Consider the following 17,952-nt stretch of genomic DNA (forward strand, 5'->3'; position numbering starts at 1 on the left):
TTTGGAATACTGCCTCCGCCTCTGTCCTCTTTTGTCTGTGAATTACTAGGCCTTAGCCTAGAAATCTAGACGCGCCCCTAGCGGCTGCAAATTACAATTGCTGCCAGGGCTAGTCTAGCACCTCTCCGTTGGCTTGTGAGCTCCAGAAATCGAAACTTAATCAGGCCAATGAATCGTGTATAGAGCCGTTAGGTGTGACACGAGTTAAGCTTTTATGAAGTTGGCAAACATTTGAACTAGCCAACTAGCTCCGCTGGTGGGAAACGCATGGGACTCATAGCGCTGCCGCTGTCCTATTGCGTGCAGAGGGAATTTGAAAGACAACTGATTATCCCGCCCCTCGGACTGAGCACTGCGAACGGTGAGTGCCCAGACCCTACATTTTAATGTGGGTCTGGCTCGTCAGGCTAACTAGGCCTACTACTCAGGCCTCACTTCTATCAGTCTGCTCTACTGTTAACATAAGGTTATATCAAAAGTTATTATTCTGCACACAGGCCTAATGTAAATGTCTAAATATGTACATAATTTAAAAGACATGGTCTCATAGGGAGAATAAATAGGTTGATGTTACTCATAACATATTTCAAGAAAGAAATGCACATGCTCAAAAAGATCACTGGGAATACAGAATATTTTGAGAATTTAATATGTAAATATGATTATTGGAACTGGCGGCAAGAACAAAACACTGATACAGATCTGCATTCTGTCTTAAGCAGTCTGACAAGTCAAACATGTGGGTTACTTTGACCTGCAATATCCAGCACCACCTGCAAATGCAGTACAATCAGCTGAACATACGCCGTACTCAGTGGACTTCTGCAGTTTTCTCAAAACTCAAGTACGGGGCAATGGAAGGAAGTGTAACGTGTTGTCACACCTGAAAATTTGACCATACAATACAAATAAGAATGTCCCCACCACAGTGCATGTGAAGACATAGCCATATGTTTAAGAAATGTAAATGCTCCAACACTGCATAAGATTTTGAACAGATATCAACCAACAGAAAGATATGTCCCAAGGTAAGATGATGGGCATCCCTTTGCACGAAAAAAAAATCCAGTCCAATCACCAAAAACGATAAGCATCAAACATTTAGATCAGTTAGTCTGTTTTGGTCATCAGACGCAGCGCCGTCAACAATGCCGTCCAATGCACCTCCATTTTGAATACCTGGTCTGTGGGTTTCTACGTCCTGTAGTGCTTCAGAACTCTTCACACACCGAGCACGGTGATGCCTGCCATTCGCAGAGTGCTCTTGTTTCTGGTGCTCTCTCTTCTGGTGTGACTGTAGGCTCTGTATGTAGGCAAAGCGCTCATCACAGATGGTGCAGCAGTAGGGTCTCTCTCCCGTGTGAACCCTGTGGTGTGTCTTGAGGATCTCCGGGCGGGAGAATGTCTTACCGCACACGGTGCACAGATGAGGCCTCTGCCCTGTGTGTCGCAGCTGGTGCCTGTTGAGGTTCGTCAACGTCAAAAACCTCTGGCCACAGTGTGTGCATGCGTGCGGTTTGTCACCAGTGTGCGTTTTCTGGTGTCTGTTAAGACTGCTGCCGTCCCGAAATGCCTTGCCACAGAAGTGGCAGAGGTAGGGTCTTTCTCTAGAGTGAGTTCTCTCATGGGCCTGGCGATTCGACCAGGACTTGAACGCTTTGTTGCAGATGGAACACTTATAAGGCATCTCTCCTGTGTGGATTTTGATGTGCTCTTTAAGTCCAGAAGAACTTTTGAAGGCCTTCGAACACTGGGAACAAGAATAGGGTTTCTCCCCTGTATGCTTTGGCATGTGCTGCCTTAGTTTCGATGGCGTCATGAATGTCTTCTCGCAATGAGAACACCGATGTCTCTTCTCCATGGTGTGCCATCGCTCGTGATTTCGGAGGTAATCCAGCAGGCTGAACTGCTTCTCGCACAGGGTGCAAGAGTAAGGTTTCTCTCTCGCATTTGTTGGCTGGTGTTTTTGCTTATGGGCTAGGAGCGCAGATGAACTCGGAAGTTTCTTTTCACACATGTCACACTCAAACACTCTCAGCTTACCAGTTTTGTTGTGGCGCATTAGCTGGTGCACTTGTAGACCGGCTAATTGACTGAAGGCCTTTTCACAAATGTCACAAGCGTAAGGTTTTTCGCCGGTGTGCTTTCTCTGGTGGACCTGTAGCTGAGCCTTGAAAGAGAAAGCCTTGCCGCAGTCGGCACACTTGTGGGGCTTTGGACGAGCAACACTGGTCACAGCTCGATGTTCAAGGGCACTGTCAACCACAGACTTCTTTTTCTCGTGTGTTCGAATGTGCTCTCGAAGGCTACTCGCTTGAAAGAATGCCTTTCCGCAAGCACTACAAGCATATGGCCTCTGTTCCGTGTGGGTGTTCCGACGAAGTCCTAGCAAGCTGTCAATATGAGAGACCTTCCCATTGTCCTCGTACTTGCTCTGATCCTCTAGCGATGTGCCGGACATGTCCTGAGTTTGCATGCCGGCGTGACCCAAAGAGGACTCCTTTTCATGTTTTCTGTGGTGTGCTTTAAGGTTGCCTAACTGAGTGAACCCTTTTCCACAAACAGTACAGGTGTAAGGTTTCTCTCTGGTGTGCACCCTCTCATGAATATGGAGAGTTGATGGATGTGAAAACATTCTATCACATGTCTCGCATTTATGACCTTGGATCTTACTGGATTTTAAACGTTGATGCGTCCTCTGGTGCCGTTTAAGGTCACTGAATCGAGAAAGTGATCTACTGCACTGGTCGCAGGAAAAGCCACCATCTTCGTTAGGCTTCGCCTGGTCTCGTACTTCTCCTTCAGGTGCACAGGGACTATTGAGGAGGAGCTTCTTGTTGTGCATCTTCTGATGCAATTTCAGGTGATTCGCCAAAGGTCTTCTTTTAAACTCTGTCTTTTCTTCAACTGAAATCCGAAAGGGACCATCTTCAGATCCAAACTGGTATCGCTCACCTGGAAGACATTTGAAGGTAAATATTTCTGAAAACTCATGATGTTATCATAGCACAGCATGATTTTGCCATATGTTTCGTATATGACCGACAATATATGCCAATTTTTGCAGTATTTTGATCATCTGGAGAGCAGAAATTGATCTATAGCTACAACTTACTTTCAGTGGTGTAATCTGCATAATCTTCATCACCACCCTCATCTTCATCATCATCTCCATCTCCACCCTCATCTTCATGTCCCAGTGATTGTACATTGAAGACCCCATTTGGCTGGAGTTTGTGTCTGCAGTCCTCCAGGCTCACTGATAACATCCTCAGTGGAAAAGGTTGTGGAGACCTTCCTGTGTTCCTGCCAAAGTCTGAAGGGGCAGTGGGGTTTGGCTTTGAGGGTCTGCATTGGTCTACCTATTGAGTAAGGGTGGGAGAGATTCTCAGAGAGTGCAATGCAAAGCAATACTACTGTACAGTAATGTAACCTTTACCTAACATATGGATGAAAATAGTGGATTTAAGGAAATTCAGAAACTGTACCTGTGGCATGAAGATTGAGCCTTTCACAGGCAAATAAATATGACAATAACAAAATAAAATAAGATGATGTCAGTCCTTACGTCGCTTTTTGGTTGTTGTTGTTGTTGTTGTTGTGTGCCAATCCCTTTCCACAACATCACCACTGCAGGATGGGTATGTGGGAGAAGGCTCTGTGGTAGAGGACTGGGCTAGAAATGATGGTGGGCCTGAGGGGTCAGTGAGGTTGGGCTCTGACACACAGGAAAGGAAAAGGGTGGGTCGATCTACACAAGCCTAAACAGAAAAGAATGGGAGGGAACGTTATGTGCAACAATGCTCCGTCACCATGATATGTTACATGATCATGTATTGCATGACTTGCAAAGCTTTGGCTTGACCTGATTTGACTTGAAGTGTAATATTTGTGTTTGTATTATTGTACAAAGAAAGGCTGATGGTGTTCTAATGATGTACTGGATTTCAATTTTTTTGCTCATTACCATACTGTCATCAACAATTCACATTATCAACAGGCAGTGTGGTGGTCATAAAAGGCGCTTTACAGAGAACAACGTGAACGAGTTAGCTGATAGGAGGGAATACCACGGTCTTGTCTTCACTGTCTGGTCGAACAAACTGTGATTTCTGGGACAGTTGTTCCATCAGGTTCTGGTACTTCCTGAGCAAAATTAATGGCAGAATACTTGTTTGTTTGTTTATTTGTTAACATCGTATAAGAATGTATATCATATTAAATTATATGCGATGTTCATGCACCTCTTTTCTGTGCCCAAGAAACAGAACAGGGCTGTGACACTCAGCAAGCCCCACATACCTTTTCTCAATATCCAGACGCTCATGGAGTGAGTTGACCTCATCTCTCAGAGCCCTGATAGTCTGTTGGGGAGCAAGTACACACACGCACACACACACACACACACACACTTGCTTCAAGCTTTGAATCAGTGAGAGACATTAACACAAGGGAGAGAACACAGGAAACTTACATCTTGGGCCTGAGTGAGTCTGTTTTCCTTGTCGTCCAGTCTTATCTTCAGGTCTTCCACTTCTAACTTGAGGAGCAGGTTGGCTTCTATCTGATCACTTTGTGCCAGGTTGGAATTTGCTTCCGCCTCTAGCTTCTCCAACAAGACTTGGGATGCTAGGTTTGAGCCTTCGCTCTACAAAAAGTAAAACCATAGAAACAGAATGTTCAAAGTAATCCCATACTTGAATCCTGGGAGAAAGTTGAAATGGCAATATGCATCAGTCATGAAGTTTGCATGTGTTATGAGAGGTCCTAATATTAGGCAATAGCAGCATGTGTTGCTACAAAATGTGGGATCGTTTGTTTAGTTTTATTAAACTGCCGGACAGATGTTTTTTTTTTTTTTTAAATGAGCTATCCAGAGCCGTGTAAGGTTTAAAAAGTAATCTTTGGGACAGATCTAGCGTTTGGTCAGGCGTCCACAGTATGTGCATTTTCGGTCATGTATAAGAAAATGAAGAAACAATGTGCTATTGAGACATTCCCAGGTGAGACAATCTGTCACAACTCAGAACCTAGCCTACGCAGAATCTACTATTCAATGACCTCACCCCGTGCATGGCTACAGTGTAGTGCTCTGAAGTTGAAGTAGCCTAGTCTAGCCTATACTTCCCGAAAAATGACCGGTCAATATGGTTAAAATAAAAACTAAGCTACAATAATAACATGCCCATCACCCACAGTTGCGTTGCAGCATCTACCTGGTGTCTCAGACTAATGAAATGCAAGGCTCTTAAATTAGGGACTTACGTTATCCATGATAAATTACATTAAGTAATAAACGCTCTTTCATGTGTAACAAAAAGTGTAGTCTGATAATTGTATTTTGGCTGTATTATTTCATTACTTCCACCACATATCCAACATCTTTTCTGTTTCGTCTTCTTCTCCTCTCAGAAAGATACATGGCGGAGATAATCCATAGCGCCCCCAGATGTTAGAAGTAGCCAATGCATGCTGCTATAGTTGTGTCTGAATCGGTCTTCTCTTGCAATGGTATCCTATTCCAATCCCATAAGCCACTTCCATCCTGTTAATGTGTAATTTCCCTAGCTGCAGCCATGGTTACAGCCCTACTAGCAAAATCATGCAAAATCTTTCCTGTGCATGCAGAATATTTTCATAATTAATGCATAAAAGACAATAACACTTGTAGCTGTGAATGATGATTAATTTAAAATGTTTTATTTTAACACCAACACATCACAAACTAACAGGACTTTAGTTACACTATACATTAAATAAGTTTGCTAAGACTGGTGTACTTGTTCTCTTGGACCAAATACCACTTACATGTATGTATGTGTACAATTGTATGAATGTATGAATATCTTCGCATGGTAAAAAGCCTGCCAATAACATAACATAATAGGACACTTTCCTTGAACACATAATGTGTGTACATAATAACGTTCTATGAAAACATACAATAATAATAATAATAATAATAATAATAATAATAATAATAATAATCTTGAAACTGTTACTGTGCAACATCCTCTTGTTGAGGGACGGCATTGTCCAGGGAGCACTCTTCTCCATTTTCAACACGTCCACGTGTTTCTGCGTCCTTTGGAGTTTCGAGACTCTCTGCACTCTGCGCTTGCTGGTCATCACCCCCCACAGTCTGCTTTGAGCGCTTCTGGCGGCCCTGCTGGGGACGAACGTCAGCCAAAGAGGAACTCTCTTTGTCGTGCTTCCTCTGGTGTACCGTGCGAGCGCTAGCTTGGGTGAAGGCTTTTCCGCAAACACTGCAGCTGTAGCGCTTCTCGCCCGTGTGTATTCGCTTGTGAATGCTGATGTAGGCTTGGCTTGAAAACACCTTCCCGCACAGGTCACACTTATTAGACTGGGTCTGACTTGGCTTCCTCTTTTCCTTCTCTTGTCCTCCTTTGTGTGTTCTCTGGTGCAGTTTGAGGTGATTGAGTTGAGAGTACGTCTTACTGCACAGATCACAGGAATAGGGCGTGCTTGGGGTCGACTTGGTCTTGCCTTTTCCGCCAGATTCACGCGGACTTTTGATGAACGCCCTCTTTGTGTGCGTCCTCTCGTGCAGTTTGAGATGGTTCAGTTGAGAAAATGTCTTGCGGCACCGGTTGCAGGAATAGTTTCTTGTGCTCGCCGACGTCCCCTGGTCTTTGTGTGTTCGTTTCCCAGAGGAGGAGCCACGACCTCGCCCTCTAGAGCAATACTGGAGGCGTTTACCTGGAGGAGTTCAGGAGGTCTGATTTTACACCAATTAGGGTTATTTGCTTTGACACCACTTATCATACTGCATTGTTGAAGCCATTGATTGGCTAGTGGCATTCTTTTGTTTTTGGTTTTATGACACACTTAAAAACACAAACTAACAACTGATAGCCAAATCAGTAATGTACCAACAACTACCGTTCATACTCACTGTCAGGGATGTAATCGCTATCTCTTCCATCTCCATCATCATCATCGTCTTCATCACTGTCCTCAACCCCAGCATGATGCACCGGCCCTTGCACAATAAAAACTCCGTTTGGTCCCAGTTTGTGGCTACAGTCCTCCAGCCGGACTGACACCATTCTCATCTGTGGGGACTTGTCAGTGTTACTGACTGAGCCTGAAGGATCGGCGGGTTTGGCTTCCGAGATACGGGAGAGGAACCGGGTGCGTCTGTCCACACGTTCCTGCAGTAAAAGAAGATGGTGGTTAAAGGTTAGGGGTTGTGGTATGGCCACAGTAGAGAAAACCAAGTTAAATCCAAGCAGAAAATTACAATCCACAATATTCCATTTTGTTTGTGGAAACATACATTACAGACTGTGTATGAGGCTTTAAAATGTTAAACTTTCTGTTTCAAAATTAGTGTTCATATCTTCATTTGTATCTTGATAAAGAAACTAAAATAGCAGTCCTGTAGAGTTCAATAGTTTCAGCTGTTCACCAGAGCAGAAGCCTGATTAAAAAAGTAATCAAACACCTGACCTTAAGCAATATTTCAAAATTAACAAAGAACAATGGCTGCCATTGCATTAAGCAAATTTGTCTGCATAAGGCGTCTTAACATAAGACAGGCTGCCCTTAAAATTAGGTCAAAATGATCTTACGAGGCAGTGAACAAACAATAAAAACAATACCAACTAGATTTTTTATCCTAATACAATTAATAACACTTGGTTAGATAAGCAGTTTTTGCAGTGAACAAAGAACAGTGACACACCACATTATTGTTGGTTCTAGTTGGCTGATGTTTGGGTCAGTTCTATGACATACCGATCTGACCCATGGATGACTTCATGTGCAAAAAGCTCCCACCATACTACTTTACATATGTTATAATAAGGCAAAATAATTATTAGAGTGAAGGGAATACCATGATGCTCAGTTGGAGTGTTGGAGCAGACAGCTTGCAGGCTCTGGAAAAAAAATGTCTTGATTCTGTCTGTGTCGCAGTGAATAGCTGTTCCTCTGCACAATGAATCTCGTCCCAAAGAGCTCTGAGACTGATTGAAGAACACACAATCACACATACACACACAATAATCTGCTTAGAACTTTGAATCACTGCAAAGGGGTGATGCACAGTTTTGGCGCCTGGGCCCACTAATTGGGCAAGCTATTGGGTGATACCTCTGTGAGTTTGTTTTCCTCTTGTCTCTTCTGAAGGGCCTCCACGTGTTAGCTGATGGAACTCAGTCTGAGTCAGTGTCTGGACAGACTCTGCTTCTCTCTAGCTGCTTCTTCAACAAGAACTGGGATGCAGTGTTTCAATCTTTGCACTGAAACAAACAAACAAGCAACTACACAAACAAGACAAAGGGCCAAACTACTGCACTGAATCTTATTGTGTCTGCTTTGAGCATAATGACACAGGACAAGAGATGATTTATGATTTTAAAAATATAACATTGTGGCTACATTAAGTGTTCAGCAGGTTGCAATGCCAGAATCCAGTCCCTGTGCTAGGTTATTACATTGTAGTGTTATGTTTATAGCCTTTCATATTTGTGCACATTTTATCCCCTTTCTGGTCGTTTTGAACATTTGCTGCTCTCGGGGAATGTGCAGATCTGTGTAGGAAATATGGTGGATAATTCTGCTTTTAGGCCATCACCAATGTCTGCAGTCAAAGGCCATGAAGCAAAATTACTGCCCTGCATTTAGCGCTGGAGACCAGCACTAGATCTCTACAACGGTCTTCGTTGTGTCCAGTCAGTGTGCATACAGCATGTAAAGCGGAGAGATCAAAGCATTTAAAAAAAAAAAAAATCATATCACTGAAACAAACGCTACCGCAACATTAATGATATCAATTGAACCCACCTGGCCGAGACATCCAGTCGGCTGGCGAATCTACACTACATTAAGCAAGTTATGTTAATACGCTAGATATTTTGAGAGGCAGGGAATTTATAAACACATTCTGGGCGAGCTTAACGATAAAAAAAAGACACCACAACACACACTAAGTTGTTGCGTTAGTGGACGAACTTACTGCATCCAGGTATGCGTTCTTTCGGGTGCGGCAAGTTGCCAGGATTGTTATCATTCAACGAACGTTAATTCTCTGACTAGGCTACATGTCTCTTCCAAAAAACGTAAAATAATACAGTCTCTTGTTCAGTGTTGCTACAGAGAAAAAAATGTTTCGTCACGCCTTAGATTTTATTCACTGTGGCCATGTGACTTCAACAGCACATATTTCGTTGGTAGCAGCACCACTAGATGGCTTGGAGGAGGTTTTACCCTGGATGGTTTTACTTGCACTACATTTGTGCTTCAGGTAATATGGGAGTTCCAGGGAGTTTTCCAGGGTGTTACTACCGTTTTCAGTGAGTTATTACCATATTCAAACTATCAACATCCACACACATTCACTCCAAGCTCTATCCTCACAGAAACAAAATATCAAAAGCAAACAGCTGCTTTCAGCTCAGGTCTGCAGACTGCATCTTGTATTCAGGATGACTGAAATCAGTTACTTGGTCAAGCAAATTCATTTGTTGCTGTATATCGATATACTGAGCGGCAGGAATCAGGGCCAACTGCAACATACTCTGCAATGTATAAGTTGTCAGGCACCATCAGTTTAATATCATACATTTACCGTGTCCAGACTCTGTCCCCTCAGAGGATTAACAAATCACTCCACCTCTGTCTATCTGAACAAATTGTGTTTATTTTTTTTTTTTCAATCAATCTCTCTGAACGTACAAATATACTGTCTAGTTTCTTCTTAGTATTGCTTGCTCTCAACAATAATAACAATAGAGTACTTCTGTAGTACTTTAGCAGATTCATTGAGTATTTCAAACTGTAGTGCAAAAAAAGGAGGGGGCATCATTCAGAATTACACTTAACTTAAAACAGTACAAAGTTTCTCAGAAATATACACCTCATCACACATTTCAAACACTTGCCATAACATAGCATTGATCTTAGGAGCTGTGTATTACTGCAGTGCATTAAAAGCATGCTACTAACTATGTGCTTGTTTCGAACATCTACCATAGATGGTGAGGTGGTTGTCGCGTCTAAGCCTTGACACAGCACTGTGTGTGTGTGTGTGTGTGTGTGTGTGTGTGTGTGTGTGTGTGTCTTGACACAGCACTGGGTGAAAAAATGCTCCTCATCCCTGTGGCGTCAACTCGTATACTTTGAAGTTTACCTCTTGTAAACCTCTGGCACTTTCGGTGCTGCTGGACTGTGCAAGAGACAGCTGACCCTTCTGAAGTTTGAGCATCAAATTCAGCCCTATGGCTTTTCTCCCGCGTGCCTCCTCCTGTGCTTTCGAGCAGAAGCGACCTTTGTTCCTGCGCGTGCGTCACCCTCGTGTGCTGCTGGAGCTCAGCAAACAGACCGAACTTCTGACCGCAGCTCGACCAAGCGGAGGGGCCTCTCTCCTGCGTGGCTCCGCTCGTGACTTCTGGCCCCCGACGCGCTCGCGAACCTCATCGGACAACGCGGGCACTGGTGCGGCTTGTCCTGAGCGCGCTGCCTCAGGTGCTCCTGGAGTTTGCCCAACAGTCTGACTTTCCGCGCCGCGGAGCAGCTAGCGCAAGCAATGGGCTTCTCCTGAGATAGACACGGGAAGCTCCTGCCACACTCGCCGCACGTGCTGGACTGACCCTTGTGCCTTGTCCTCTGGTGTGTGTAGAGGTTGCTGGACGTGGCGAAGGTCCGGTCACAAACAACGCAGGCGTACGGCTTTTCATTGGTGTGTACCCGCTGGTGAACTTTAAGATAGGCCCGACTTGAGAAAACCTTCCCGCATGTTCCACACCGTGGAGGCGTGTTGCTAGACATCTTTTTCTTCTTTTGTGCTTGTTCCTTGTTTGAACAGGGAATTTGAAATGATAAACTCTTACCATGCACTTTCTGGTGCAGTCTGAGGTAGTTAATCTGTGAAAAAACCTTATTGCATTGATCGCAGGGATAGGTAATTTTCCAGATGGGCTTTCTCTTAACATCTTCATTGGGAACTGGAGATTCAGGAGGCCTTATATGCATTGTCTGGTGCAGTCTAAGGTAGTTTATCTGAGAAAACGTCTTACTGCATTGATCGCAGGCATGGGATATTTCTCTGTTTAACTCCTTAGCATCTTTGATGGGAGCTGAGGATTCCATGGACATTTTATGCCTTCTCTGGTGCAGAGTAAGGTAGTTTATCCGAGAAAACGTCTTACTGCATTGACCACAGGCATAGGACACTTTTTGGAGAGTCTGTTGCCTGTCTTTAATATGCTGTTGAGATTCAACGTGCGATCTATGTGTTCGTTGGTGCAGTTTGAGATGGTTTGATTGAGAAAAAGTCTTGCTACATAGATTGCAGGAGTATAACCGTTCAGTGGTCTTTTCCTTGCTGTGGGATGGCCGCCCGGAGTCACCAGAACATTTAACCTGGGAAATGCCATGCATCTTCAGGTGCAAATTGAGGAGGATTGGTTTGGAAAACCTCCTGCTACACTGACTGCAGCAATAAAGTCCATTCATCCTTTCTTCTTTGTGTTTGACCAGAAAAGAATCCTCCATACCAGAGAAGAGGTCTTCATCTGAGAGGTGAATGAGACATATAGCAGAATTAGAAAAAAGACAGATAAATGTTAACACTTTCCACATCACAACATTGTTAACTAAATTACCAAAAGACACCAGTCCTCACAGAAACAAAATTTAACAAAAGCAAACAACTGCTTTCAGCTCAGGTCTGCAGACTGCGTCCTGTATTCGGGATTACTGAAATTTGTTACTCCAAAAGACACCAGTTACCATGTTAGCAAGTTTTTAGCAATGGCAATATTAGCTCTGGGTGGTGTTTACAAGGTGTCAGAATGCTTTACTTGGTAACTAGATTGCTCGATACAGACCAAGATTTGCATAGCTGCTTTCACTACAGAGTGGCAAACTGCACAGAAATAGCCACAACCACATTTCACACTTTCACTTACTTTTATGTTTGTGATTGCTGCCTTCATCGAATACATCGGCTTCCTCCGCATCTTTCCTGTCTAGTAATTTGAAGACTCCATCTGGTCCAAGTTTGTGTCTGCAGTCCTCAATGCTCACTAATAGGGTCTTCACTGGGCATTGCTGTGGTGACCTTGCTCTGTTCCTACCAAAGCTTGAGGACTGAGTGAGGTTGGGCTCCACGACGCAGGAAAGGAAAATGGTGGGTTGGTCGACACAAACCTAAAAAGAAAGTATTGGAGAGGCTCTTTGTTAGCACGCATGCCAGATTCGAGGACCTGGGACCGAGTACAGGTAAGTACTGCTATTCCTTTATCCAAGGCGACATGGCAACGGCAGGTTCAGGAGTCGAACCTGTGTTGACCAATTATCAGTAGGTTATATGACCACAGCTCGACGCGCTGCTGTAAACTCTACTGAGTAGTACACACAACACAGCCTACACAAACACAGTTATATCATTTCATAGTAGGGTAAACAAATCTAAACGAACACGTAACAGTTTTTGTAACACTGAAAGCAAATGCAAAGCAAATATCTTCTCAAGATTCTTTAACTTTCCATCCTCTCTGTACACTGTAAACCCAGTCTTCTTACACACACTTCTTAGTTAGCACTGTGAATGGGAAACACAGTGTGGGTGGCCTGCCCCTCAAAAGATAACAAAACACTGTGTGGAGTTTCTCGGGGAGCACTGAAGAGAGGGGTGAGCTACCTGTCTGGAATGTTTTGTTTGGTCCTTGGTTCAAATATAATGTAAATTGCTTTGGACAAAAGCGTCAGCTATGAAGCATAAACACAAGCATAAATAAATGCAACATCATTCAGCAACGCTGACCTATAAAACCTTTTTACCTCACTAAAACCTCACCTACCTTTAAAACAAAGGCACTTTGGAAGATAATTTCAAGTTCACAACAGCACTTTTCTAAACTCAACTCTGAACAGTTCACAAATCATGTTCGGACCTTCACTTCTGACCATCAGCATGAAAAATAATTAAATACCCACGTCATTGGTTCTTGCACGCCAAGGCAGGGGCCAGTTCTCTGACATGATTGGTAGGTTGTGTGACACAACATTCTGACTCCTTGCCAACCCCTCTGTGATGTCATTGCAGGATGGATCTGTGGGACTGAACCCTGTTCTACAGGACAGGTCTGCTGATGGTGGGTCTCTGCATACCTAGAAAACACACACAAAAAAGATTAACAGTGCTCAATTTTTCATACATGAATTTAAAACAACGTTAAAACAACTGTAAAAGAGTACGGATTACCAAGGTCTTGGCTTCAATTTTGGCTCGGACATGACGGGACCTTAAAGACTGTGGCTTCTGGTGCTTCCTATAAGGAGAAGGGTGCTTACAGGTTAAAATCATATGTGTGGGTGGGTGGATGGATAGATACTTTATTGATCCCCATGGGGAAATTCAAAGGTCTCAGTAGCATACAGACATCACACAAAACATGCACCAACATGATATCAGGTTAGTAAACAGAATGTGCCTTTGCAACATTGGATGAATAATGGGCAATGTAGATACTGTAAGTAATAATTTGTTTGACATGTGCAATGTAATGCATTAATACAGAAACTAATCATAATTATTGCAGCAACTTAAAATATTCTTGAATTTTGAAATTTAGCCATGTTTACCATTATGTTGGTGGTAATGTAAGCAGTGTTGTGAATATATGCTTTTCTTTCAAGAGGGGTCTAAAGGCATATCTGTTCAACATGCACTTAGTTTATTAAGCCTTTCTTATTCGTTATGGTTTGTATATTATAGTATTTATTTATTTTCATTAGGCTATTAATTTAATTGACATTGCTGTTTATTATTGCTTTTATCCATAATGTAGTCTTACCAACTTTTTAAGTTATTTACTGTTAAATTGAACTTTGTATTGTTGTTATGTGTACATCACTTTGGACAAAAGTGTCTTCTAAATACCATAACCATATGCCATACACACACACACATATATATATATATATATATATATATATATATATATATATATATATATATAGACATTGCATTAAAGATCAGCCATTTCTTTCTACAACAGTCGAGAACCCGTTTGCAATTAAGAAGCGAAAGATATACCATGTTGTTGGAGGTGCAAACAAAATCACCATGGAGTCCCTTTCCCACCAGAGGGATTTTTGCAGTTCCTAGAACCCTTTTTTTCTTGTGTTCCGACCGGACCAACTTGGGGATTATTAAGTTCCTCTGACCGCAGTTCCTGTAACTCTTTCAGCTCCTACTTCAGGGTAGGGTCTTTTCCCTAGTCCGCATAGGAACCCTTAGTGACCTAGGTCTACGTTGATTGGTCTAACTTATAAGTCACGCCCACTGTCAACCTAAGTTGAATGGGCAATTTTAATTTGAATGCGCAACAAGTGCCTATGGCCGCTTGGCCAGTGCGAATGCAAATGGAAAATCCGGTTTTGGGGGAGAGTAGTTAGTAGAACTCTTTAGAAGTGTTCCTATAACTATGTTCCATAGACTGTTCCTATAACTACGTTCCTATAACTATGTTCCATAGACTGTTCCTATAACTACGTTCCTGTAAAACCGGTTTTGGGGGAGAGTAGTTAGTAGAACTGTTTAGAAGTGTTCCTATAACTATGTTCCATAGACTGTTCCTATAACTACGTTCCTGTAAAACCGGTTTTGGGGGAGAGTAGTTAGTAGAACTGTTTAGAAGTGTTCCTATAACTACTTTCCTGTAAAACCGGTTTTGGGGGAGAGTAGTTAGTAGAACTGTTTTCCTATAACGTTCCATAGACTGTTCCTGTAAAACCGGTTTTGGGGGAGAGTAGTTAGTAGAACTGTTTAGAAGTGTTCCTATAACTATGTTCCCTAGACTGTTCCTATAACTACGTTCCTGTAAAACCGGTTTTGGGGTAGAGTAGTTAGTAGAACTGTTTAGAAGTGGACTGTTCCTATAACTACGTTCCTGTAACTACTTGGTGGCCTATAATAGACAGGAGCTGGCTTAAAGGTGCTCTAAGCGATGCCACACACTTTTTAGGCTAAAACATTTTACACTTACTGCAAACATCACCTAACCAACCGCTAGCCGTCTACGTCCTGAATACACTGTAAAAAAACGCAATCTCTGTGGACAGCCCAGGCTCCAAAAACGCAAAAACGGCAACAAAAACAACCTGGGCAAACCTAGCCCATAAAAACATAACAAACTGTTCCAGCAAATCCCAGACGAGATGCACATTTAGGAGAGTTTCAATTGCACGGGAGGGAGGGGGAGGAAGTAGCGAGCTAGCTCTGTTTTGTTTGAAAGTCAACAGAAGTGATGTTACCCAGCATCGCTTAGAGCACCTTTAAGGGTTATATCACTCCTCAAAAATGTTGCTCCTTTTTGGCACCAGTGTAAATAAATGTATGGTGTACGCCACTTCAGGAAAGAATAATCATGTAATGGAAGTTAAGGACTGGAGCTCAAAATAATCATTCGTAGGGCCTACCCAGTCATTATCACGTTCATGTTAGAAGTCTCAACAGCAGCATATCACCATTCTCAATGTCAACTAATAAAACAACCTACCAACCATGGTATGAATAAATTGTTTAGCTATTGTCCAAAGTAAGGTGCCTGTTTCACAGTTGATGGGTCTTTCAAATCAACGAAACAGTCAATCTGTAACCTATCTTTTAGTCCACAAATCTTACACAACTTACATTTATAGCCTGCTATACAACTTGGCTGGAGGTCAGAATTTAATCGGATGACATAGATCCTATAACCCAACAATAAAACATTGCATACAACTCATGTGAATTTCCCCACATCTGTCAATGCACCTCAAACAACATGGCACAGAGTTTTGAGTGGTCTGTGACTTAAGCTTGTGTCAAAGAATGAGCCCAATTGCAACAGAGTAGCCTGATACTCAGGAGCTCAGCATGTGCAGGAATCCCTCTTACATCTATCCACCACAAAAGCAGAGCTCTAGCTCAATCCACAATCAATTATAGTGATGTCATCCTAATCAATATGAATAACATGATTCTCTTGAACATACCTTTTCTCAAAAGCCAGTTGCTCCTGTAGTGACTGCACCTCGTTCCTCAGAGCTGAGATAGTCTATTGTACAACGCACAAAAGGATTTACGAACATCTGATAAAAATATTGAAATTAAAGACAGCTGATTCATGTTTTTTTTTTTTTTTTTTTTTAAACTGGACACCAATACCTCTTGGGCATGTGTGAGTTTGTTCTCCTTCTCGTCCAGTCTCTTCTGCAGGTCTTCCACTTGTATCCTGAGCAGCAGATTGGACTCCATCTGATCACTCAGCAAGGAATCCACTTCCCTTTGCCGTTGCTCCAACAGCAAGGCATGCCCCGTAGACTTTTGGTCATAGCAAAATGAATGTAAACAATGCAAACGGATATTAACAAAGGGTCACAGTAACACCCGAAACCAACATCAAAACTTCAACAAAAACACTTAGCTATCGTATATTGCACTGTATAATGTTCTTGTTCATCCGATATCGACCAAGCTCTCTGGGTCCGTGACGTTAAGCTATGGGAAAGTAATGCAAGTTACTCTTTTATGTCCAGCCGGGAAGAAGGTAATGCTGCGTGTTTTTAATAGATGTAATACCTAATTTTACTTACGGCGTCCATGATCGACTCATATGGCAGCGGTCATAGGCCTACTGCCGCTAAACGATGGTGAATCACCGGAGCTCAACACATTTCACTTTCGAAACAGCTACGACAATTTCAAAACAAAAACTTTAGTCAAAGTCTCCTCCGTTGATATTTCAATATGTTGACTGAAACTGAAGCATGCCATCTTTTTCTTCGAAGTTAATTGTTTGGTAAGTAGCCTATAGCGACCGTACTTTAGCGCTCCCACGTGGCAAGGAGTAACACTGCAGGGTTGGCCATTTTTCTTCTTTTTATTTTATTGGCTTGGTCCTTGGTGCATTACCACCACCAGGGGTTTGGAGCATCAATGTTCCAGTCTGAGTAGGTTGTACAGGGTCCAGACCAATGTACAGTTGTCCGTTATAATCATCAAAATTAAAAGAAATAAACATTTGAAATATACCAGTCTGTGTGTAATGAATGAATATAATATACAAGTTTCACTTTTTGAATGGAATTACTGACATAAATTAGATAGATAGTTAGATAGATAGATACTTTATTGATCCCCAGGGGAAATTAAAGGTCTCAGCAGCATACAGACAACACAAACACATTCTTTAACAGCAGAAAGAGTAATTAAAGTATATAATATAAAAACACAACTAAGCAATAAGGACAGTAGAAGATAAAGAATATGCTAAATATACTAAAATACAAAATATACTAACTAACACTTAATCTAAATAAATTCTAAAAACAGTATCCACATAGTGGTGATTAATCAATCAAAGGCGCTTGCAATGACTGAGGCAGGGACTGAGCCTGTGATTCTCTGTGCATAGTAAGGTATGGTAAGGTGCTCTAAGGTGCTCTGTGTGAATGAGTGTCATGGTGGTAGTGCAATGGTGATAGTGGTCATGGTGATAGTGCAAATGTAAAAAGTAAGTCCAACAGTGCAACAATGCAGAAATAAAGTAAAGTAAAGTCTATATATCTATATATTTAACTATTTAAAGAGTGGCCACAGTTCGGCTGTGGCATGGAGGGGGCGGGGAGCGTTATGAATATGTGCTAATGTGCTAATATAGCACGCAAACAGTGAGGCATAAAGACAGTGGTAAAAGTGGCTAATGGACAGACAGTAACATGGAGGGGGTGAAGAGGCAGACAGACTATGCAGAGAAGTCTATCTCTCCTGAGGCATTGAACAGTTCAATGGCCCTGGGGACAAATTACTTTCTCAGTCTGTCAGTTGTGCAAGGCAGTGAGCGAAGTCTCCAGCTGATCAGGCTCTTCTGCTTAACACTGATGGCTGTTGACTGAGGTCGTTGTCACCTCATTGTTCGTGATCGCCATGTGGGG

General features: G+C 42.5%; 3 protein-coding genes across 5 annotated transcripts; all 3 read right to left on the reverse strand.

Annotated features, from left to right (window-relative positions):
• Positions 1–633: 633 nt before the first annotated feature.
• Positions 634–5,401, reverse strand: LOC125298489 (zinc finger protein 431-like). 2 transcript variants are annotated; one of them, XM_048249245.1, is made up of 7 exons: positions 5,266–5,401; positions 4,475–4,648; positions 4,303–4,364; positions 4,071–4,146; positions 3,569–3,761; positions 3,116–3,362; positions 2,814–2,955 (listed from the first exon to the last, which is right to left on the reverse strand). In XM_048249245.1, the coding sequence occupies exons 1-6, from the start codon at positions 5,272–5,274 to the stop codon at positions 3,190–3,192; spliced, it is 687 nt and encodes a 228-aa protein (XP_048105202.1). In that variant the 5' UTR covers positions 5,275–5,401; the 3' UTR covers positions 2,814–2,955; positions 3,116–3,189. The 2 variants fall into 2 exon arrangements, with proteins under 2 accessions (XP_048105200.1, XP_048105202.1); XM_048249243.1 differs by lacking the exons at positions 4,475–4,648; positions 5,266–5,401 and having other exon boundaries at positions 634–2,955; positions 3,569–4,146; positions 4,303–4,341.
• A 277-nt stretch (positions 5,402–5,678) lies between these two features.
• Positions 5,679–9,365, reverse strand: LOC125298506 (zinc finger protein 235-like). Of its 2 annotated transcripts, XM_048249283.1 has the most exons (5): positions 8,984–9,365; positions 8,119–8,267; positions 7,862–7,991; positions 6,917–7,175; positions 5,679–6,720 (listed from the first exon to the last, which is right to left on the reverse strand). In XM_048249283.1, exons 3-5 carry the CDS (start codon positions 7,862–7,864, stop codon positions 5,999–6,001), a joined length of 984 nt encoding a protein of 327 aa, XP_048105240.1. In that variant the 5' UTR covers positions 7,865–7,991; positions 8,119–8,267; positions 8,984–9,365; the 3' UTR covers positions 5,679–5,998. The 2 variants fall into 2 exon arrangements, with proteins under 2 accessions (XP_048105240.1, XP_048105241.1); XM_048249284.1 differs by lacking the exon at positions 8,984–9,365 and having other exon boundaries at positions 8,119–8,801.
• Positions 9,366–9,647: 282 nt separating this feature from the next.
• Positions 9,648–16,887, reverse strand: LOC125298494 (zinc finger protein 271-like). The gene is made up of 7 exons (XM_048249256.1): positions 16,612–16,887; positions 16,184–16,516; positions 16,012–16,073; positions 13,235–13,301; positions 12,967–13,140; positions 11,937–12,177; positions 9,648–11,540 (listed from the first exon to the last, which is right to left on the reverse strand). The coding sequence occupies exons 2-7, from the start codon at positions 16,271–16,273 to the stop codon at positions 10,336–10,338; spliced, it is 1,839 nt and encodes a 612-aa protein (XP_048105213.1). The 5' UTR covers positions 16,274–16,516; positions 16,612–16,887; the 3' UTR covers positions 9,648–10,335.
• Between the last annotated feature and the right edge of the window lie 1,065 nt (positions 16,888–17,952).

Source organism: Alosa alosa, chromosome 7 (genome assembly GCF_017589495.1).
Source record: "Alosa alosa isolate M-15738 ecotype Scorff River chromosome 7, AALO_Geno_1.1, whole genome shotgun sequence".
NCBI classification, from domain to species: Eukaryota; Metazoa; Chordata; class Actinopteri; order Clupeiformes; family Clupeidae; genus Alosa; species Alosa alosa.

What these genes read in the sequence shown, in the direction of transcription:
- LOC125298494 (XM_048249256.1), bottom strand. Translation starts at nt 16,273, where the DNA reads ATGGAGTCCAATCTGCTGCTCAGGATACAAGTGGAAGACCTGCAGAAG. An exon ending in AACTCACACATGCCCAAGAG is followed by an intron (nt 16,074 to 16,183) that starts GTATTGGTGTCC and finishes GTTGTACAATAG; the next exon opens with ACTATCTCAGCTCTGAGGAA. An exon ending in GGCGTGCAAGAACCAATGAC is followed by an intron (nt 12,178 to 12,966) that starts GTGGGTATTTAA and finishes CTTTCTTTTTAG; the next exon opens with GTTTGTGTCGACCAACCCAC.
- LOC125298506 (XM_048249283.1), bottom strand. An exon ending in TAGCGATTACATCCCTGACA is followed by an intron (nt 6,721 to 6,916) that starts GTGAGTATGAAC and finishes GAACTCCTCCAG; the next exon opens with GTAAACGCCTCCAGTATTGC.
- LOC125298489 (XM_048249243.1), bottom strand. Translation starts at nt 3,625, where the DNA reads ATGTTGTGGAAAGGGATTGGCACACAACAACAACAACAACAACAACCA. An exon ending in AACAACAACCAAAAAGCGAC is followed by an intron (nt 3,363 to 3,568) that starts GTAAGGACTGAC and finishes CTTACTCAATAG; the next exon opens with GTAGACCAATGCAGACCCTC. An exon ending in TGCAGATTACACCACTGAAA is followed by an intron (nt 2,956 to 3,115) that starts GTAAGTTGTAGC and finishes AATGTCTTCCAG; the next exon opens with GTGAGCGATACCAGTTTGGA.